General features: G+C 39.6%; 2 protein-coding genes across 3 annotated transcripts in view; one reads left to right on the forward strand and one right to left on the reverse strand.

Annotated features, from left to right (window-relative positions):
• ctnna1 (catenin (cadherin-associated protein), alpha 1) overlaps positions 1–20,205 on the reverse strand; it is a 61,138-nt gene that overhangs the window by 30,779 nt on the left and 10,154 nt on the right. For both annotated transcript variants that reach the window (XM_054791244.1, XM_054791246.1), the window contains exons 4-7: positions 18,821–18,987; positions 18,105–18,224; positions 17,285–17,554; positions 15,272–15,475 (exon numbers count right to left, since the gene is read on the reverse strand). In XM_054791244.1, coding sequence (XP_054647219.1) covers positions 15,272–15,475; positions 17,285–17,554; positions 18,105–18,224; positions 18,821–18,987 — 761 coding nt within the window. The remainder of the gene's footprint in view (positions 1–15,271; positions 15,476–17,284; positions 17,555–18,104; positions 18,225–18,820; positions 18,988–20,205) is intronic.
• lrrtm2 (leucine rich repeat transmembrane neuronal 2) overlaps positions 1,416–20,205 on the forward strand; it is a 33,869-nt gene continuing 15,079 nt past the window's right edge. The window contains exons 1-2 of the mRNA XM_054791247.1: positions 1,416–2,069; positions 2,831–19,767. Coding sequence (XP_054647222.1) covers positions 1,847–2,069; positions 2,831–4,473 — 1,866 coding nt within the window. The 5' untranslated portion in view covers positions 1,416–1,846 and the 3' untranslated portion in view covers positions 4,474–19,767. The remainder of the gene's footprint in view (positions 2,070–2,830; positions 19,768–20,205) is intronic.

Below are 20,205 nucleotides of genomic sequence, written 5' to 3' on the forward strand. Positions count from 1 at the left end.
AGCCAGGGAGATATTAAAATGGCATTAAACTGACTAAATAAATAATGTATGCACATTCTACAGCTTGTTGAGAGAAATGCAGTGCAGGCCATTTTTTTAAATTGTGTAAGTTAATTATCCAATTGTTTTTTTTTTAAAGGATGGGCAAAGCTCTCTGAATGTTCTGAATTCTTTTTAATGCCGTATTGAACAGATAAATCTGGTCTGGCGGATGTAGCTTGATTTCCCAAACCTTGGTTGCAGCCAAGTCCACACTTTGCTTCAAGACTTGATCAACAACCAATTTCAGACCACCCAATCACCCATCTATCCATCCACCCACCTTCTATAATAGCCTTTGTCCTCCTTAGGGTTGCAGGTGAGCTGAAGCTTATCCCAGTTGACTTTAGACGAGAGGCCGTACACCCTGGACTCATCGCCAGTCAGCAGCAGACCAATGTCATATAATCAACCAAATTCAGAATCAATTAATCTACAATGAAGCCCATCTGTAGTGCTAATAGACAATCATACTTAATGCTTTCCCTTGAAAACTCAGGGAGTTCCAAGTCTAATCAACTGACTCAACTCTAATATTAACACCCCTTCAAAGTAAATAAATAGTAAATAGAAAAGTGAGATTTGTCATGCATTTTAGTTCAGTGCTTCAAACAGGGTTAAAAGAATCAAACCCGTTTGTTCAATGTCATGGAGTATTTGAATCATGTAATTTCACATTGTGGTACTTAGCCAGTACATTTAGCAATGGCTGGGACATGTTCTAGTCATGTACTAATTGCATTTTTACACCCTCATGCCAGTGCTTAAACATTAAAGCACTGTACTCTGGATATGTAAATTATGAATAAAAGCTTGACATTCTCCTGCTATAATGTACTCCTGTTGAGACTTGGAAATAGAGCATACTATTGCTCACCCGTCCTTGGTGTTTGTTGTCAAAAAAACGTATTGCAAACTATATTTAGCATTAAGTTGTTTTGTCTTTATGGGAAGCAGACGTTTTATATATAAGCATGAAGACCTACCATGAGGCAGTGCTTAGATTTACGGCTGTGGTTAATTTCAATAGCAGGCTAGCGCAACACGTTCAAGATATCAATATTCTCATCGTGACAAGCCAGTGGGAGGAAAGGGGGATGGAAGAGGGAGATGGAGGAGGACTGGAGGTACACAAGCGGTATGTATGAGACAGAGTGCAACTGACTGAGCGAGTGAGAGCAAGAAAGAGCAAGAGAGATAGAGTGAGAGAGAGAGAGAGAGAGAGAGAGAGAGAGAGAGAGAGCGAGAGATCGAGAGAGAGAGAGACAGAGAGAGAGAGATCGAGAGAGAGAGAGAGAGAGAGAGAGAGAGAGAGAGAGAGTGTTTGTGTGAGTGGGTGAGAAAAAGAGAGAGAAACAGTAGTGATGGTCGACGCCAGGCTGCCACCACTCTGTAGCAGTGAGTGGCTGCAACAAAAAGCACAGAATAACATCTCCCGACTCCCTGCTCGCCTTTTTCTCTCTCTCCCTGTGCGTCTCAGCAAGCAGATGAGGGCTCTGCTCACAGCTCTGCGGAGGCTATGCTGGGACTTAGCCGGCATCGGAAGCAGAATCTTTGAATGCCATCAACAAGTTAGGGTTGGAGGACTATGGCCATGAAAGAGAAAACACTTGCTCTTTAAGTAAGCGGCTGAGCTGACATCTTTGCAGTGGAAAGAAAAGGGTAAAAGAAGGGGGTAAAGGAGGAGAAGGAGGAGGAGGAGGAAAACCTTCATCGGAATCACAGTGACTGCCAAGTTGAAAAATATATAAAAATACTTCAAGGATTTGTTGGATAGAGAAGACAATTCAACACTCTTTTGGATTGTATGGGACGGAGAATAAAAACAGGAATAAACATCTTGGGACATGGAATTTTATATTTTGTTTCATTTGCGTGGGCTCACAATTGCTTCGTTTCAAAAGCGACTGGTGCATTTTGGGCTTTTTCAAGGGGATTCTTTCCCTTTGGATTTTTTTCCCATGTGGTTGCTCAAATAGTCTGCGGAGAAGGACAGTTGAATGCAGCTTCCGATGTGCACAAAAGAATGGGTAAGTTAGTCTCTTTATATGGCAGGTCTAGATATGAATAGGCAAGACAAGTAGGAGTCGGTGAAGCAAATAACTGACAGCTCTTTAGCCCAATCTATTCCAGCATGCCTCATTTTTCCCTTCGTCACTAACGCATACAATTAATTGCTTGTCAATTTATTGGTACAAATGGATGATAAACTATTATAGTTTACATATAATCCAACTGCACCACATGGAGTGTTCCAACATCAAGGCAACGTTTGCTGTTTTACTTCATATTTACAGAGGGTCTTGTATAATAATTTGAAACAAGGAGGAATTAATTAAAAATGGCTCTAGTTTCTGGTACTGTACTTGGTTATGGTAGGACAGGTGTTCGTTAATGTTCTGACCACCTATTTTATTGCAATAGGTTTGGAAAAGATATTTAAAAGCCTTTCCACAGTACTAAAATTACAGCCTTCCACACAAAATACATTTAAAAGTAAAAAATGAAGGGATAACTTAATGCAGAGGGGCTGCATATCATTACATATATGACTAAGGTGTACCTAATATATAGTACAACGTGTCTGTAATAGACATGTTAAATCACTATTTTAGAAGCAACATATCTACCTTACTGAGTGGAATTAAAATTCTTAAATACAAAAAAGTTAAATGGTGTATTGGGAAAGAAGTTGAAATAGGGAAAAAAAAGTAATACAGCTCAATTTGCGGCTTTAGCTTGGATTAGCTTTCTCCCTCATGTTCGTTTTCTTATTTTCAAATCCACTCAGGTTTTCATTCAAGGTGGCCATTGGTGGGATCTGCACCAGCGGCTCTTTGTCTGTATTTGATCAGCATGCTCCTTGTGTGCCTGCTGCCTTCTGCATCATGCACAACCTGCCCTCAAAAATGCCGCTGTGAGGACCTGCAGTTCTACTGCGACACCCAGGGACTTCAGGCACCCCCAGATGGTGTGGACAAAGGAGCCCTGGGGCTTTCACTACGGCACAACAGCATCACTGAGCTCAGCCCTGATCAATTCTATGGATTCAGTCAGCTCACCTGGTTACATCTAGACCACAACCAGATAACCACGGTTCAAGAAGATGCCTTTCAAGGGCTCTACAAGCTGAAGGACCTCAATCTGAGCTCCAATCGTATCACCAAGTTGCCCAATACAACCTTCATCCACCTCATCAATCTCCAGATTTTGGACCTGTCCTTCAATCAGATGACCGCTTTGGAACCAGAACTGTTTCATGGATTAAGAAAGCTCCAAATACTCCACCTCCGCTCTAATTTACTTCGTACCACACCTGTTCGGGCATTCTGGGACTGTCGCAGCCTGGAATATCTTGGTCTGAGCAGCAACCGTCTACGGAGTCTAGCTCGAAATGGTTTTGCTGGGCTCATTAAACTCAAAGAGCTCCACTTGGAGCACAATCAGTTGACAAAGATCAACTTGGCCCATTTTCCACGCCTCATTGGGCTCCAATTTCTGTATCTGCAGTGGAATAAGATCAACAACATAACATGTGGCATGGAGTGGACCTGGACGACTTTAGAGAAGCTGGACCTTACAGGAAATGAGATTCGTGTCTTGACACCAGACATATTTCAAACTCTGCCAAATATAAAGATTTTGCTGATGGATAACAACAAATTAACCAGTCTAGATGCCCAGGTGATGGATATGTGGCAGTCTCTAAGTACTATTGGGCTGTCTAGCAACCTATGGGAATGTACCAAAAGGATTTGCCCTCTGGCCACTTGGCTAAGCACCTTCAAGGGAAGGTGGGAGCATTCCATTCTCTGTCATAGCCCTGAATACGCCCAAGGTGAGGAAATACTTGATGCTGTATATGGATTCCAACTTTGTCAGAATTTCTCAGCACCGGTTGTGCAGACCATTAGTACAACCACAGATGCGACTACAGCCGCAGAGATGACAAGCTCCTTGTTTGGAATTATGCAGCCACTCCCGACACAGGACTATGCAGAGGATTTTGGGAGCTTTACCACAGTCACAACCACAACAACCACAACACAAACACCTGTCATTTCTCAAGCAACCACCACTGCAATGGAAGAGGCAGCTGTAACAGATGACTTCTCCATTATGGACAACACTGTTATGACTCATAGGGTTATCATGGGGACTATGGCTCTTCTGTTTTCATTCTTTTTCATCATTTTTGTTGTATATATCTCACGGAAGTGCTGCCCTCCTACCCTGCGCCGGATACGCCACTGTACCGCTATTCAGAATCGCCGACAGATGAGGACCCAGCAGCGGCAGCCTATGGCAGACCTAGCTACACAGGTGCCCTATAATGAGTATGAGCCCAGCCACGAGGAAGGAGCACTTGTGATCATTAATGGCTATGGGCAGTGCAAGTGTCAGCAACTGCCTTATAAAGAGTGTGAAGTATGAACTCTTATTTATTTGTAGGGCATATGGTTTGCCATTTGACCATATGATGATACAGGGTTTGCTTTTTGGATTCATTTTCCAGTTAATGTAAACAAAAGCGTAATTTCTACTTTCTGGGATTTGTGAAAACATGAAAAATGCTTATTACGCCAATGACAGAGGGGACGTGGCAGTATCTGGGGGGTGGGTGGGTGTAGACATAGTCATAAATTTATTTTTCTATGAACGGAAGTTTGTTCGTACAAGGCAGGGGCAATCATTTTAAACAACAAAAAAGTGTTAACTGTGAGATCTGTTTCCACAATGTCTCAAAATTCCTCAGCACAGAGCAAATATTTAGCCGAATGACCCTGAGCTACATTAAAAGGGAGAAACTTTGTGTTTTTCTTTTGAATATATTACAAATCCACTTTCTACCCACACCATGGGCACTGCAAACAAGCCAACATACATACATACATTTGGAACTACAAATTGACTACAATGTAATGTTTGGAGATGTCAAGTGAAACATTTGTATTCACTTCAAAGAAGAAAAAAAAATCGTATTTTTGTCAGACGTTTTTTCCCCCCAGGGGGAATCTATTCAACGTAGATGTATGATCCAAGAAAGGCATGAGCCCATTTGTAAATGTTTCGGTTTGTAGTCACACTGATGTTCACCTCTAATTCCAGCTGAAGGAAAATCCAAGATAGTCTGTATTTTAGGATTCTCAATGAAAATGAGTGAATAAGACAGTTCCCATGCTTGCTGTTGTACAGGTGGATGGTGAGGGTAACTTGGAAAGGCAAATGCAGTACTTCTCAAATAATGGGGCGGGCCCCCCTGCGGTGGGTTGTTGGGGGGAGGGGGATTCAAAAGGCAGGGGACTATACGCATAAAATTCTGTCTGCTAGTATATTTTTTCATGCTTGAACAATGCTTGCACCAGCAACTCAGTGGTTTGTACAGGTAAATAAATTAGCATTACGGGTTCTCAATAGTATTTCAAATCGGGAGGCGGGGGAACCTGAGAAGATTTCTGTCCCTAAAGGGGGGCATGACAGAAAATAATTGAGAACCACTGGGCTAATGTATAGTGTAAATGCCAGATCGGGGACCATTTCATTCTGAAAATAAAACCTTTCCCAGTACCCCAGGCTCTTTACTCCTAACACACTAATCAGGACTGACAGCCCCAAGATTGGACCAATTAAGGCAAGGCAAAAGAATCAAATATTCTGTCACCCACACCAGTGATCTGGCAACAGTTTGCTTGTTCACTCAAATATAGTGCTATTATAGTCACCCTCTGTATCACACAAAAGCATTAATGAATATTTTTTGGACAGATTAGAACATTTTCCAGGCTTACATATAATGAATACTATGACAGTGATGAGTTGTGTCAACCTAAACTGCGGTCAATGCCGTGAAAACAAATTGAGATCAAGTGATAAGCAAACAGCAAGCCTGGGTCAGGACACATTTGTATGCAGGAGGGAGAGGATGTGCATTAGCATCAGACTAAAGCTGCTGCTGCAGCTCCGCACTTCTTTGTGCTCAGTTTGGGGGTGGGGGGCAGGGTGAAGGAGAGCAAGATTGAGAGGAATGGATGCAGAGCAGGAAAGAAGTTACTAGAGGTAATATACAGTATTAGGTTATCATGACTAATGTGCATAGTTCTGGTATTTTAAATAAATTGAACAAAAAATTTAGAGTGACAACATTTTTGATTTAATTTAAAACTCAATTTGCCATAACATTTTCACTACTTTAACTTGTAAACTAACGTTTAAACTTTTGGGAAATTAGGAGAATACAGTTCATACAGTCAGGACACTTTCAACAGTACGCTACATTAAACCAAACCCAAGTCACACTAGAGACTGACAGGTGGTATCATTTGTGGCTTTGTGCCGGTCAAATTTTGGTTTCGTCCTTCCAAATAAATGTTTGTGTCTATGTGTCAGCATATGGTCATGATATGCCCACAGAGGTTTTGAGTGTTTTTAGTACACCAAGAATGGTTTAATTTCTTATTTGAATTACAAGGTGAAAAAAATGCACTGCACATACACTGATTTCCAAAGTTAAGCTGGTCTGCTGTGTCTCTTTGGTTTACCTTCAGCTTCGCGATGCTTACTACAACAGCCCTTTTAACCTGTCTTGCATGTTTAAAAGTCAAAATTTAGTTACCTGTTTTGTCACCCAGGAGGCAGAAAGACATTTCTGATACAGCAAAAGTGGGGATTACATGGATTTCCAATCACGTTTCAGCAATTATTTGACATTTCACTGTTAAACTATGGTTGTAACAAGTGACTGAAAAGCCACAACATTTGTAGAAATATGCATCCCTTTGCACTTTGGCTCTTTGTAAAATGTTTCTGTTTCCTCTTGTCATCCTCTAGCTCTGGTCCCTATCTTGCCTAAAAAAAAAAAAAATAAAAGGAAAAACAAGCAAACAGGTCCCCTTCCTCTCTTACCCAGCATTTTTGTGCAAAATGAATGATTTGCATTTTTGTATTGTATATGTACAATTTCATATCTGTATAGTGGATAAGATGTGCCATCATGATCAAAAATATCCTCAAAACACAGTATATTTTTAAATAAAATTGTTAAAATTACAGTGTACTTGAGTGCTCAAAACATGCTTTAGTTCATTACACTTCGGCGCAAGATACAGATTTGTGTATTAGAAATAGCACATTAATTCATTAACAAAAATACTGGCATATATCTATTGGAAATACTTTTTTAAGCATTTCTCATTGGCATTTTCACACAGCACTAACAGTGACAGCACTAAAGGACAAAAAAACTGCTCTTCTTATCCAGAGTAGATTAACATACCGTAAGATGATCACTGTCAATATAAAAATGGATTTATATTATTAAAAGAAACCTCTGAATTTGATGTTTACACTGAACTGATAGTCATTTTTATTCACATTAACTTGGGTTCCTGGCTGATTTGGCTGACACTGAGATTTTTTTTTCACAAGAATAATGACAGCCACTGATTTATTTATCCCAAATGATCAAGTATTCAATTCAACACAAGAGATGGGACAAAAACATATCTGGGTGTTAATAAAACCTGACTATAATGTTCCAAATCTCTTTTATAAGGGTGTACTAAATCACTACTAATGAAATAAGGAGATACAGCATACTAAAAGAAGCATTGGATTACAGAAACAATAGGAAATGACAGATGCTTGGAGTGGACATTCTCACAGTCTCTGTTCTACATCAGGGCTCTGTGTAGGCAAATTCATTTACAAATGCCTTTATAGAGGTGTCAAATGAGCCCAAGCACGGCACAGATTGCCTAGTGAGTCCCCAAGTCTCTCACACGATCCACTCTTTGAATAACCCTGCAAATAATAACCTGGGATATTTGTCACTCTGACTGTCTGAATAATGTGCAACACCATACAACGTTGACAGGTTAACGTGTCCATACGGAAAGGTGGGCACCCCCAAAAAGTATCTGATGGACTGATGGGGAACATAGTGCACATTGTCCGGGTCCCCAGGGAATGATATGTAACAATTTGATCTGATTACATAAGGCATTTGATAGGGGGGTTGACTCTGCCAGGGATCGTGGTTCATCCAAGTGCCAGCAGGAATGCCTTGCTACTCTCCACTGCACAGTTTCCCCTGTGAGTACAGAGAAGCTGTAGCTAAGCAGTGCTTACCAGTCAGCTTTTGGAAGGCTTGACCGACAAACTGACTGAGGCCCAATCGGAAGGAAAACTCCACTTAGTGTTTTACCTTGGCATTTTGTTCACTGTGTAATGTTTTATATTGGGACTTGACTTATAGTAAAATGTTTGGAAGAAGCAGCCTTCTACTTGACAGTATGATTTACAATTAACTCTGTCCTTGTCAAAAAGTTAAATATTGTAAACTCTTACTTTATACTGACCAGCAAATGAACCTTTAATTGGTCTCCAGACATCAAATAACTTTTGCACAATATTCTAATTTATCAAAATGCACCTGAATATGTAAAACCACCCAAATGTCCCACAGTGTTACACTGACAACCGCCCTGCTAATAGAGTATTGCAAGAGCGGTGAAAATGTGGGTGATATGCCCTGCTAGCAACATTGGGTGAGCAAAATATGATGCAAGCTAAAACATACTGCTAAATTAGGACCCCAAGAAGCCAATACAAACAAATACAAATTATTTTTCTACCGTTTAATACAGCTGTTAATTGACAAGCCCTGCCACCATCGACACATTTTTCGATAAGTGGACTAATCTAAATGACGTATTAAAAAAAACAATAATTTGTTGTCTGTCAGTGCTCATGTCAAACTATCAAAATGTGACCATGTAAAATACCCATTTTTTGACCCACAATTAGAATAAATTAACCAACAAATTAATTATGTTCAATATTTCAAGTTAATTATGATAGAAATGTGTATGTTTTTTTAAGTGTGTAGGAGTGGGGAATACATGGCTTCAGGTCAAATGTCAAAGTTTGGGAACCACTGTACTTAGCTACACATAGTCACATAACATGACTGACATCACATTACATTACTAATGGCCACTTAACACACTGCACAAGAAGAACGGCGTTGATATCAACCAGGGGTGTCCCAATCCGATCTTCAGGATCGAGATCGGCTGTCGAGCCGCTGTATTTTGAAGATCGGACAATATTAGCTTCTGCAACAAAACCAGGCCGATCTGGTTGCCGTATTTTGTTAGTAACGGCCACACTCCAAAAAGGCAGGTGCGGTAATGCACCTCAAAGCCGGTTGCCACTCGACTACAACCACCCCAGCGCAAAACCACAGTTGGTCATGCTGTGTAATGATAAAGTAAACTCAGCAATACTTCGGTTGCATTATTTTTAATGCTTTGAAGAGAGAGCTATGTTCATAACCATATTCAATTGCACAAATTCATGTTTATAACAAAAGCTGATTTAAAAAAATAAAAAAACAATAAAAAAAGGATTTGGATCGGATCAGCAAGACTATAACAAAAAAAATCGAATTGGAAGCCAAAAAATGTGGATTGGGACATCCCTAATATCAACCCAACCTACAACTGGCAACCATGTCAGGTAATATTTTCCAATAATAATAATAATAATAATAATAATAATAATAATAATAATAATAATAATAATAATACCTTGCATTTATAAATACAGTGAATTTCTAAACCAATGTGTATCAGGAGGCGATGGTTTTTTTTTATCTCGAGCTTCCTCCTCATCTCCACCTCGGAAATCATCACCTGACCTGCCCATCCAGGGCTGCAGTCACCGTCGAAGCTGGTTTATTTTGCCAAATCATGCAGCTACTTACATGATAGCGACAGCGGTTTCTGCAGGTGATGTGCCGCTTGGAGTGGTTGTGTTTTGTTAGGCTGGCTTTTTTTTTTTTTAACCTGCCTGCTCCTGCCCTTTGCAACATTTACAATACATGAGGTTGTTCCCAAACGTTCCCGACGTTATCGCGCATCAACACGAGAGTTTTGTGTTTTGGAACCTGCCGATGTGGGGAAAAAAAGAAAAGTTGGTGATGCGCGAAAATTTTTCCTCTAGTTTGATTCACTTTGCATGGACTTATTTTAGAAACAAAATGCGCTCCCGTTTTATTTTTTCTACTCGCACAATTTATTTTTAGGCCCATATATATGCTAGTGAAATGCTCGCACTGTACTGCCCTGTGGAGGTTTAATTCTTTTTCCAAAAATAAATTGAGAGGTTACTGTATAAAACATTCTACACTGGCAAACCTAAAAACTAAAAAGGGTCTGCAACGTTTTGACACTGAACGAATTGAAGGTACAAACAATTATACTGCAACTTTGCCGAAAAAAAAAAAAAAAGCAGAATGAACTGCTTGAAAATAACAGATGAGAAGCAGACAGTTAAAGCCTCTGAGACAAAGACAAAGGGTCAAACCGCAAATATCAGACTTGTCCATTAAAAGCTGAGGGCAAATGAAATGTCAGCAGCTTAATATGTCAAATCAACCAAGCATCACTCCATTTAGCAAAACCCCAACACACACTCAGAGCGAGAGATGCATTATTAATAATAATAAAAAATAAAAAAGTGGCAGAAACAGTTATACTCAACACATGGCAAGCCAAACTGTCATGACAATATGTAACAAATGAGGTCATACTATGTGGCACTGCCAGGGCAACGTTGCCTCTCACCACTTGTGGCTGAGTTAGTCACTTTACATAACCATCATTAACAATGCACACAATTCCATGGACGCTCGCACGCAAAATGTATGCCATCTTAACACAATTGACAAGCTTTTATATTCTGTTCTGAACAAGGAAAATGTTTTTTTAAACCATAATTTTGAGGATGAAAATAAGATATTTTAGCATTTTGTCTCTGTGGTATATTTCAGCAGCAGATTGGCAGTACAGATGGCAATAAGATGATGGGAAACAATGAAAGACAATGCTCTGGCTACAACAAACACGTTGATGCATTCATGCCGATTTAGGGAACAACTGTTATAAATCAGAATCAGGTTTAGTCACCATGTTATGTTACCATACTAGAAATTTGACTCCAGTCAACATCACTCTCTCTGTTACAAAATAATACAAATTTTTTAAAAAAAAGTTGTAGAAATAGGTATAGAAAGGAGAAGACTATGTTTTTTGCAACGTTACTGATTAAAAAAAACACATTCAACGAACACTGAACACTAAATACCATTAACATGAACATCTCAATTGATGCCGACAGAATGCATGGGGCTGAGTTCATCCAACACTATATTTAAGTCCATATAGTGTCATGACAACTGTGTATCTCACCTTTACAGGGGCCACAAATACCGTTGTAATGCCTATAATGCCATAAACAGTGTTGTAAAGCCTATAATGAAATAAAAACACACCACAGTTCCCCCTTTACACAGCAATCGCTGTAGATATCGATTTTATAGTTTTTAAATCTTAAGCAGAGTTGTCCATGTTTTTGTGCATACATTATTTAATTGTAACAATTGGACAGAATTAAACTAAAAGAACCATTTCACATAAGACAAAAGGTGGAAATGAGTACATTACAGGGCCTATAGGAAAAAGTAGTATGTAGCATGGTGAATGGAAGAGCACCTTTTCACGGCAAAAGGCAACGGCTCAAATTGAAACACTTCACAAGATTACTGGTGGCAAGCCCCCTTGTTTAAAAAAAAAAAAAAAAAAAAGTGACCATCTGCTCCTCGTTTTCTTGCACCACATCATGTAACTGAACTCTACATTTACATGCCCTTTGGTTCAGAGAGGAAGAACTCGACTTGCCCACACATTGCCTTAAACGCAACTCATCAATCACCTTTGGGATGCACTAGCATGGAGATTGTGATCTCACAAACGGACAAAAATGAAAACAAAATCATGTACAATGTATTCCCAGAGCAGTTTGAAAGCTATTGATGCTCCAAAGGAGGACTAGAAGGCATTTTGACAACATTTCCATCCATTTTCACTTTCTGTCAGTGTAATATGTTCAACCTCACAGTGTATTTTCTTCAGCCAACAGCAGCACCAGACTGACAAAAAGTTCCAGCTTTCACCTTGTCATCTATTCTTCCATGAAGCACATAAGTAAATTACAAATCAATCTTGTCACCTTATAAGCTATTCATAACTAAATAGCACACTGAACCAAAACGTATGGACTCATGCCTTGATATCTTACTGTGAATTCCATGTGAACGCACTTTACAAAAGACAGAACAAAGACGAAAGACGCACTTTGCCTCCGCATTGTTCCGCAAATTGCAGTGGCAAAGCGTGTCATTTATTTATTTATGGCACGCCTAAAATGACTAGTTTGCGCACTGTTTGCATTCTGCGTTTATTTACACCTTGTCAAGTACTGTTTGCGTCTAGTGCATGACAACAGTACGTGCGACGTGCATTGTTCCCATATGGGTCTGCATTGTCACTTCCTGCATCGGTGAGGCAGTCGTGGCGTTATTTGATACTGCTCGTGTGATGCCACACTACAGCAGTCATCACTCCTGGCTTCATTAATTCCTCTATTTGCAAGGGAAATACAAGATTTTGAAGTCCAGAGAAAAAGGACTCATTGCAGGAAAAAAAATGATACGTCCATATTATGTTGCAGAAGAAGGCATAAACTACAAAACCAAATCCAATGAAGTTGGGACATTGTGCAAATATAAACAGAATACAGTGATTTGCAAATCCTTTTCAACCTATATTCAATTGAATACACTACAAAGACAAGATATTTAATGTTCAAACTGCAACTTTGTTTTTTTTTTTTGCCTGTCCAACCCCCCTCAGTCTTCTTATCGGTTTTCCAGTGCACGCTGTCCCATTCTTGCTCGATGTACAGCTTCGGTTGTTCCAACAGTCCAGGGTCTCCGTTGTCGTATTTTACATTGTCTTGCTGAAATAAGCAGGGGCGTCCATGAAAAAGACGTTGCTTGGATGGCAGCATATGCTGCATCACAGATGTGTCTTTTGAACTTTGCATCTATAACAGTCCGGATGGTTATTTTCCTCTTTTGACGTCCACAATTTCCAAAAACAATTTGAAATGTGGACTCGTCAGACCACAGGACATTTTTCCCCACTTTGCATCAGTCCATCATAGATGAGCTAGGGCCCATAGAAGCCGGCGGCGTTTCTGGGTGTTGTTGATAAATGACTGTCGCGTTGCATAGCAGAGTTTTAACTTGCTAACTCGCTAACTCGCTAACATATGTGGCGGCTAACTGTGTTTACGGACAGTGGTTTTCTGAAGCGTTCCTGAGCCCATGTGGTGATATCCTTTACCCATTGATGTCAGTTTTTGATGCAGTGTCGCCTGAGGGATCGAAGATTATGAATATTCAATGTTGGTTTTTAGCCTTGCTGCTTACGTGCAGCCATTTCTCCAGATTCTCTGAATCTTTTGATATTGATATTATGGACCATAGATCCCCAAATACCTTGCAATTGTACGTTTGGAACATTCTTCTTAAACTCTTCGATTATTCGCTCGTGCAGTTCTTCGAAGCGGTGAACGTCACCCCATCCTTGCTTGTGAATGACTGAGCATTTCAGAGAAGCTTATTTAATACCCAATCATGGCACCCACCTGTTCCCAATTAGCCTGTTCACCTGTGGGATGTTCCAAATAGGTGTTTGATGAGCATTCCTCAACTTTCTCAGTCTTTTTTGCCACCTGTCCCAGCTTTTTGCATGTTGCAGGCATCAAATTCCAAATGAGCTAATATTTGCAGAAAAAAACAAAGTTTACCAGTTTGAACATTAAATATTTTGTCCTTGTAGTGTATTCAATTGAATATAGGTTGAAAAATAATTTGCAAATCATTGTATTCTGTTTTTATTTACAAACCCTCCCAACTTCATTCGAATTGGGTTTGGTAGATAAATGGATGTACAGGGTGGGAGGGGGAATTGCTGACTTGATAAAGTCACTTGGGGCATCATGATCACTTATGAACAGAAATTCAAAAGGAAGATCCAAGAGGCTACAGAAATTACTTGAGAATTCGACCCGACTTGCTCAAAGTGGTGGTGGAAAAGTTAACCCACTCATGTGAATGAGACACGCTTTGATACGCACCGGCAGCATTGTTCAGGCATAGGTTACGGTGTGTTCGCAATGCATTCACGTCTAGTTCACGGAAATTACGTGTGCCACAAATTTTGAACATTTTAAAAATGTTCTTTGCACACTGGCACACATACCCAGCCCGCACAGTTTACACATACTTCTCACCTGTTTGCAACCAATTTACTCATTCTCACGCAAAACTGCGTGCCACTCTGGGAACAAAATGGATGCAAATGTATAATCTTTTTTTATAACAAACCTCAGCTCGTAACAAAAGAACAAAATATGAGTGAGTGCCCGGTTTAAGAGGAAATTTTAAAATGCCAGCGACTCAAAAATACTTTCAATTGAAAAGCAGTATTTTTTAGATAAACATTTTTAGAAGACGAGCATGTCCTTATTTTGTGCCAGAAACACCAACTTGTCAATTGCATCAGGCTAACTTCCGTGTACATTTGTGGTAGAGCTTGTCATAGTAAATAATTGTGACTGTGAAGCTCACTGGACATCCCAAGTCCATCGTTTTCAGCAGGTTTTTAAAGACGTTTTTTCCACTGTTGCAACGGGGACCATATCTTAGCGATGTGAAAAGACACCTCTTTATAATAGCACACCACTTTGTTTTTCCTTTCATGAGGAACGCAACAGGAGCACGGCAGACAGCGCGCAACTTGCAACTTCACACATGCCTTGTACTGGAGTTTGTGCCAAGTTTTAGGGTGGTGAATTTTTTTTTTTTTTAATGCTCTGAATTCAAAGTACATCCACATTACTGGAGTTAGCGCTTATTACTTGCTGACTAATTCTTCCACCGCAGACGCTGTCGCTTCGACTGGAGCCGCGGACTTCTGCTTCGCCCCTCCACTCACCCCTGCATACAGGGATGAGGGAGATACAACGCAAATCCGGTCTATATTGATATCAACAATATGGCTGGTCTTGAAATCGTGCTTCAAGTAAATATTGATGTTTTAAAATATGAATATATCGCCGGGCCCTACTTAACAGTGATTAGGTGAGTAATTGGGAAATTTAAATATGTATTCAAACATTACAACAGAAAAAGTATCTGTCATGTCATAAAAAGATGCTCCCAGTGTTGAAAGCTAGTTGCACTGCTGCAATGGTGGAACTGGTAAGGTCTGGAGCTTAGTAGGGCCGGCAAGAGAAAAAAAAATAAAAAAAAGACACTCACATTGCCCATGTACTCAGACAGCAGATCCTGAAGAGCCTGGCGCACCGAATTGCATTCGGCCACAATTCGCTCCCTGCGGTCATCCCGTGTGCACGAGGAGTCGGCCATGAGGGCAGCACCGCTGATGATGCTCTCAAGACGTTCCTCCAGGGACGGACGAAAGCGTTCCTCACTAAACGCCAGGGGGTCCACAATGATTTGTTTCTGTCGATGAAGATGAGAAAAAAAAAATTAGACAAAAAAAACGTAGACAAAAAAAAAAAAAAGAGTGCATTTGAATAATTTGCTGAATATAAATATTCAACAATTCAGTTGTTACAATTGTAGTTTATTACGCACAGAGCCACATTCAGCCCCCTGCACTCCATCTAATCTGTTCTCCTCTGGTTCAGTGTCATATTGCCATGGCAACAAGCATGAGAGACACAAACGAGAGGTGAAAAAGAGACAGATATAAATAGGGGTGCAGTGCTGTAGATAGGAGGGCATCTACTAATTTTGCCTCGCACTTTAGAGGTTTGGTTTCATTTCACCGATTATATGCCATGACTCATACATGCCATCAAACTGAATTTTAAAGTCCTTTCCCTGAACACAAACACTAAATGTTGCTGCAATGCAATTTACATACATTAAGTGTACACAAAAACTGCATTGTTTTTTTAAAACTCAAGTTTCTCTGGTTATAAAATAGCAAAACAAGTGTCAAGGGATCTATTCTGATTATGTAAAACCAGAGCTACATTCACTTAAGAAAACTACAGTAACACTACATTCATTACTGTATTAATTGTTTTACCTTTGTGGTGGAGCACACATTTTTAAGATAACACACAGTAAGTGATATATTAATTAAAAATTCTACAAGGAACAAAACTCAATATTGAAATTTCGGCGATGCTTCACAGAAAACCAAATGGTGCAAATGTAAAAAGATGATAAGGGTGATGCTTTGGAAGAGTAAGAGTAAACAAGAGTACATTTGAAATTAAGCATATGAAAAATAAAATAACAGAGCTAACTTCAGACCAAAAATAGTGATTGTCGTTGTTGAAATATGATTTGTGGATGATAATGCTTTCCGACAAACAGCTTTGCTCCATATAGCTAAGGGTATGTGAGCCACAACCACGCAGTTTGAATCAATCAAGAAGGTAAACAATGTCACAGTGAGAGTGCCACAGCAAGTTGCGCACAGCTATGTTGATTGAATGAACACTCAACACAACCATCGGTTAGAAGATGCAATGGGAAAGGATGACTGAAGAACATAAACAAATCCAATGACCGTATGATCATTATCTTACCAGTCTAAATGAAAAATATCTTGTAATCAAAATAATAGCTGCTAATGGCTTAATCAGCTGCATTTATCACCACATACAACATTATGATGCTGTATTATCCAGCTGTTTTGACTTTCTTTTCACGTCAATATTTTGATTGTTATTTATACTACGACAGTCCATGTACACTGTGCTTTTGGTGCGTTTGTTTTTTTGTGCAAATCACTTGCATTTGAAAGAGTAAATTAAGGTACCGTATTTTCTGGTCTGTAAGTCGTACTTTTTTTTCCATGGTTTGGCTGGTCCTGCGACTTGTACTCCTGAGCGACTTGTGTTTTTTTCCCCCCACACTTACAGCCAGGAGAGGCTTGTGTGCCAGTATCTGGTACTCCTATCATTCCTATCAACTTATAAAGACAACTGAGGTCCTGTCCACACAAATAAGGATATTTTTTCTATTTTTCTCAACGTTTTGGCCTGTCATCCACACGCATACAAGGGTTTTTGTCCTTAAAAAAAGAAGCTTTTGGAAAACTCCGGCTTCAGCGTATTCGTGTGGATGGCGAAGACTTATAGTCCAATGTGACTTACGTATGTTGTTTTTTCCTCTTCATTGTGCATTTTTGGCTGGTGCGACTTATATTCCTGAGCGACTCATAGTCCAGAAAATATGGTAGTTGTTGAAAACAACACTGATGTAAGTCAATCTGAAACCATTTTTACTTACATCAAAATTGTTGAGGGCATAAGCCAGCTCTCCGCCACCTGCAGGTTGATTGAGTGCAGAGTCTTCAGTGGTTGTGGCCTGAGCAGCATTGGAGATGCCTGAAACTGCATGTTGCAGTTGCTTGTAGATCAGGTCACGGTTAGCCTTGTAGGCGGCCACGTCAGGGTGCTGCAGGCAGGCACGGGATGCCGTGTACAGCATGGGGATGTTCTTCTGTAGAACACCGCGAGCTGCAGCCATTTGGTCCTTGTGGTGGGAATCCTTTAGCTCCTTGATGGGTGCATAAAAAGTACAATTAAAGACTGCGTTAAAAGATTGAATGCATCCATGGGCTATACTGGTGACTACTTCATACTAAATTCAAAACAGGCCTGTAATGCCCTTACACTAAGTGTGACAGTTTGTTCTGGATGACCTAGATATATTTCTGTCCCCGGCAGTAACAACGCATTCATAATCAGGCCGTTAAAATACGCATTTGCAATGTAATGTGGTGCTATTGAGACTGTAGCCTCATGGAAAAGTGATAGCAATCTCTGGCATTGTTTAATGGAAAAAAATGCATGCACAAGCATAAGATTGTCTTCCAAATAGAGCATTTTTTAAAAATTAAAATAAAATTTGAATTTAAAAATTTTTAATAAATTTATAAATGTACATGTAAGTGAGGTTAAGTTTGAAAACTTGCGCAGCACACATGGTGACAGCATTGTTTGTGTTACACATGATAGCGCCGACCTTTACGAATACGCCACAGTGTCTCATACAACATCTAGTCAGAAAATATATTGATAATTTGCACAAGTTCGATATAACATACCTGTTGTCTCTTGGCTGCCATGATGTTCAGCTTGTCTACCTCTGGTTTCAAGGCCTTATATTGGATCCCCAGGTCCTGTTCTGTTCCTGCATTGCGCACTTTCACAAGACTCTCCTCCACCTGAAGCAGATTCATACACAGGGTTAGGCAATGCTTTTCAAAACATTCCTTTTGCTTATTAAAAACACTGTTAAAATGAAATACTATGATGGAGTCAAAAATTCTTAAAACATATTCCTTTCATTATTAATTCATGATTTATTATTAATTTGCTCGTAGTAGTCATTGTACTAGTTTTGTAAATATCGACTGAAAATTAGAAAAATATGTGTTTTGTGGAACACCTCACCTCCAAATCGATTCCTTAACCCCGCTCCCAAAAAGTAATCTTGTAAACACTGCTTGTGTTAACAGGCAACTTCATGAGACCTCAAATATGTATGATAATTGATGTGCACATCCGAAAGAGTGTAGAACATCTGGCAACATGTGTTTTCTGTGGACTGCCCATTTTCTACAAACTGGCCTCATCTGGCATGACCTGGCACCACTTCAAACTTTAATCTTTTAATATCTTCAATGGAAATGCCTTCATATGTACTCCACACTCCATAATGGGTCAAAAGGGAAAAAATAACCATGTGCAATAGCAGGACTGCAATCAGATTTGATAGACTAAATATTTAGTACGTTAATTAGATGGGGGTGTCTCTTACCAGTTTCAGCTGCAGCAGAAGTTTGTAGACATCGGACATATCTGCCAGCACCAACAGATGCGTGACTGCCGACAAGAGGGCTCTAGCAGCACGAACCATATTTCCCCTCTTCACAGAAGAGCAGGGGTCTTCAGCAAATTCTCCAGAAGCCTGCCTCATTGACTCACCTTCAAATGTAAAAAAAAACCATCTGTGAGAAGACGTCCACTCTGACTTTATTTTCAGTCGTCTTGCCAATAGTGGTGCCATCACAAAAGCAAATGTACAACATTGACATCATATAACTAACACTAACTAGCAAAGTTTCTCTTTTCACAAGTAAGTTTACATTGAATTAGTCTCTTTAATGTGAGAGCTGTGGAGAAGGAAGGCGACAGATTCTGCCATTAAAATGTATACAAAGGAATATCCTGACAGGTTGGATAGTGTTCTTTTTATATATCTAATATACTGTACATTTCCAGGTGCACTAAACAAGTCAAAGCCAAAAGTCAAAAGGACTGCAATCTTGTTTGTCCGGCACCATAATTTGTCCTACATTGGCCTATACGGTTGACTGGGCCTATATTGACTTTGTCCGCTTACATTATGAACATCAGTACATCTGTCATAGGTTACATTCATGGACTAATAACACCTTAGCTGACTATATTTCTTAGATAATAGTGCTTGCAAAGTGTGTGTGTGTGTGTGTGTGTGTGTGCGTGCATGCGTATAGACCTGTATATTGTATATAGTGAACTGTTACCTTTATGCTTTTGCAAAAATGGTATCCAAAAGAATCAGCAAAACAATGCAACTAATTTTACAAATGAACACAATTATAAATTATGATTAGGCACAAACAGTACAGAAACAAATAGGGAAAATAACTCAATTTGAGGCTTATTACTGAGCTAAAAAGGACATATGGGCTCAAATAGCATAATCTTATGCACCAAACAATGGTAGCTCTTTCTTTGGCAGGAGCCAAGCATGAGCTACTAGGGAACTCACGGCAAGCTTGTCAACTCATGATATACTCTGTCCAAATCGGCTTTTCTTTCTAAATTTGGGTGTAGCTTAAACACCAGTGTGTCTTATATAGTGAAAATTACAGTAAATTGTCAAAATTAATGACATTTGAATGCACAACATAACCATCACACTTACTTATTTTTTCATATTACACACACAGAAGCAATGGTGTGCAGGGACGTTCACATGAGGCATTCATGAGCACTATGTCACTCTGTGTTAAGCACTAACGCAGTCATGCTGTTTTTAATGATTTATGCACGTACATACACCCGACAAAATTTGGCGTACCCCCACTTTGGGAAACATAGGATCTATGAAATGATCCTTCAAAAGTGAGAAATGCCATCTTTAGGCTGACTAAATAC

The sequence above is a fragment of the Dunckerocampus dactyliophorus genome, chromosome 11 (genome assembly GCF_027744805.1).
Source record: "Dunckerocampus dactyliophorus isolate RoL2022-P2 chromosome 11, RoL_Ddac_1.1, whole genome shotgun sequence".
Lineage (NCBI taxonomy): Eukaryota > Metazoa > Chordata > Actinopteri > Syngnathiformes > Syngnathidae > Dunckerocampus > Dunckerocampus dactyliophorus.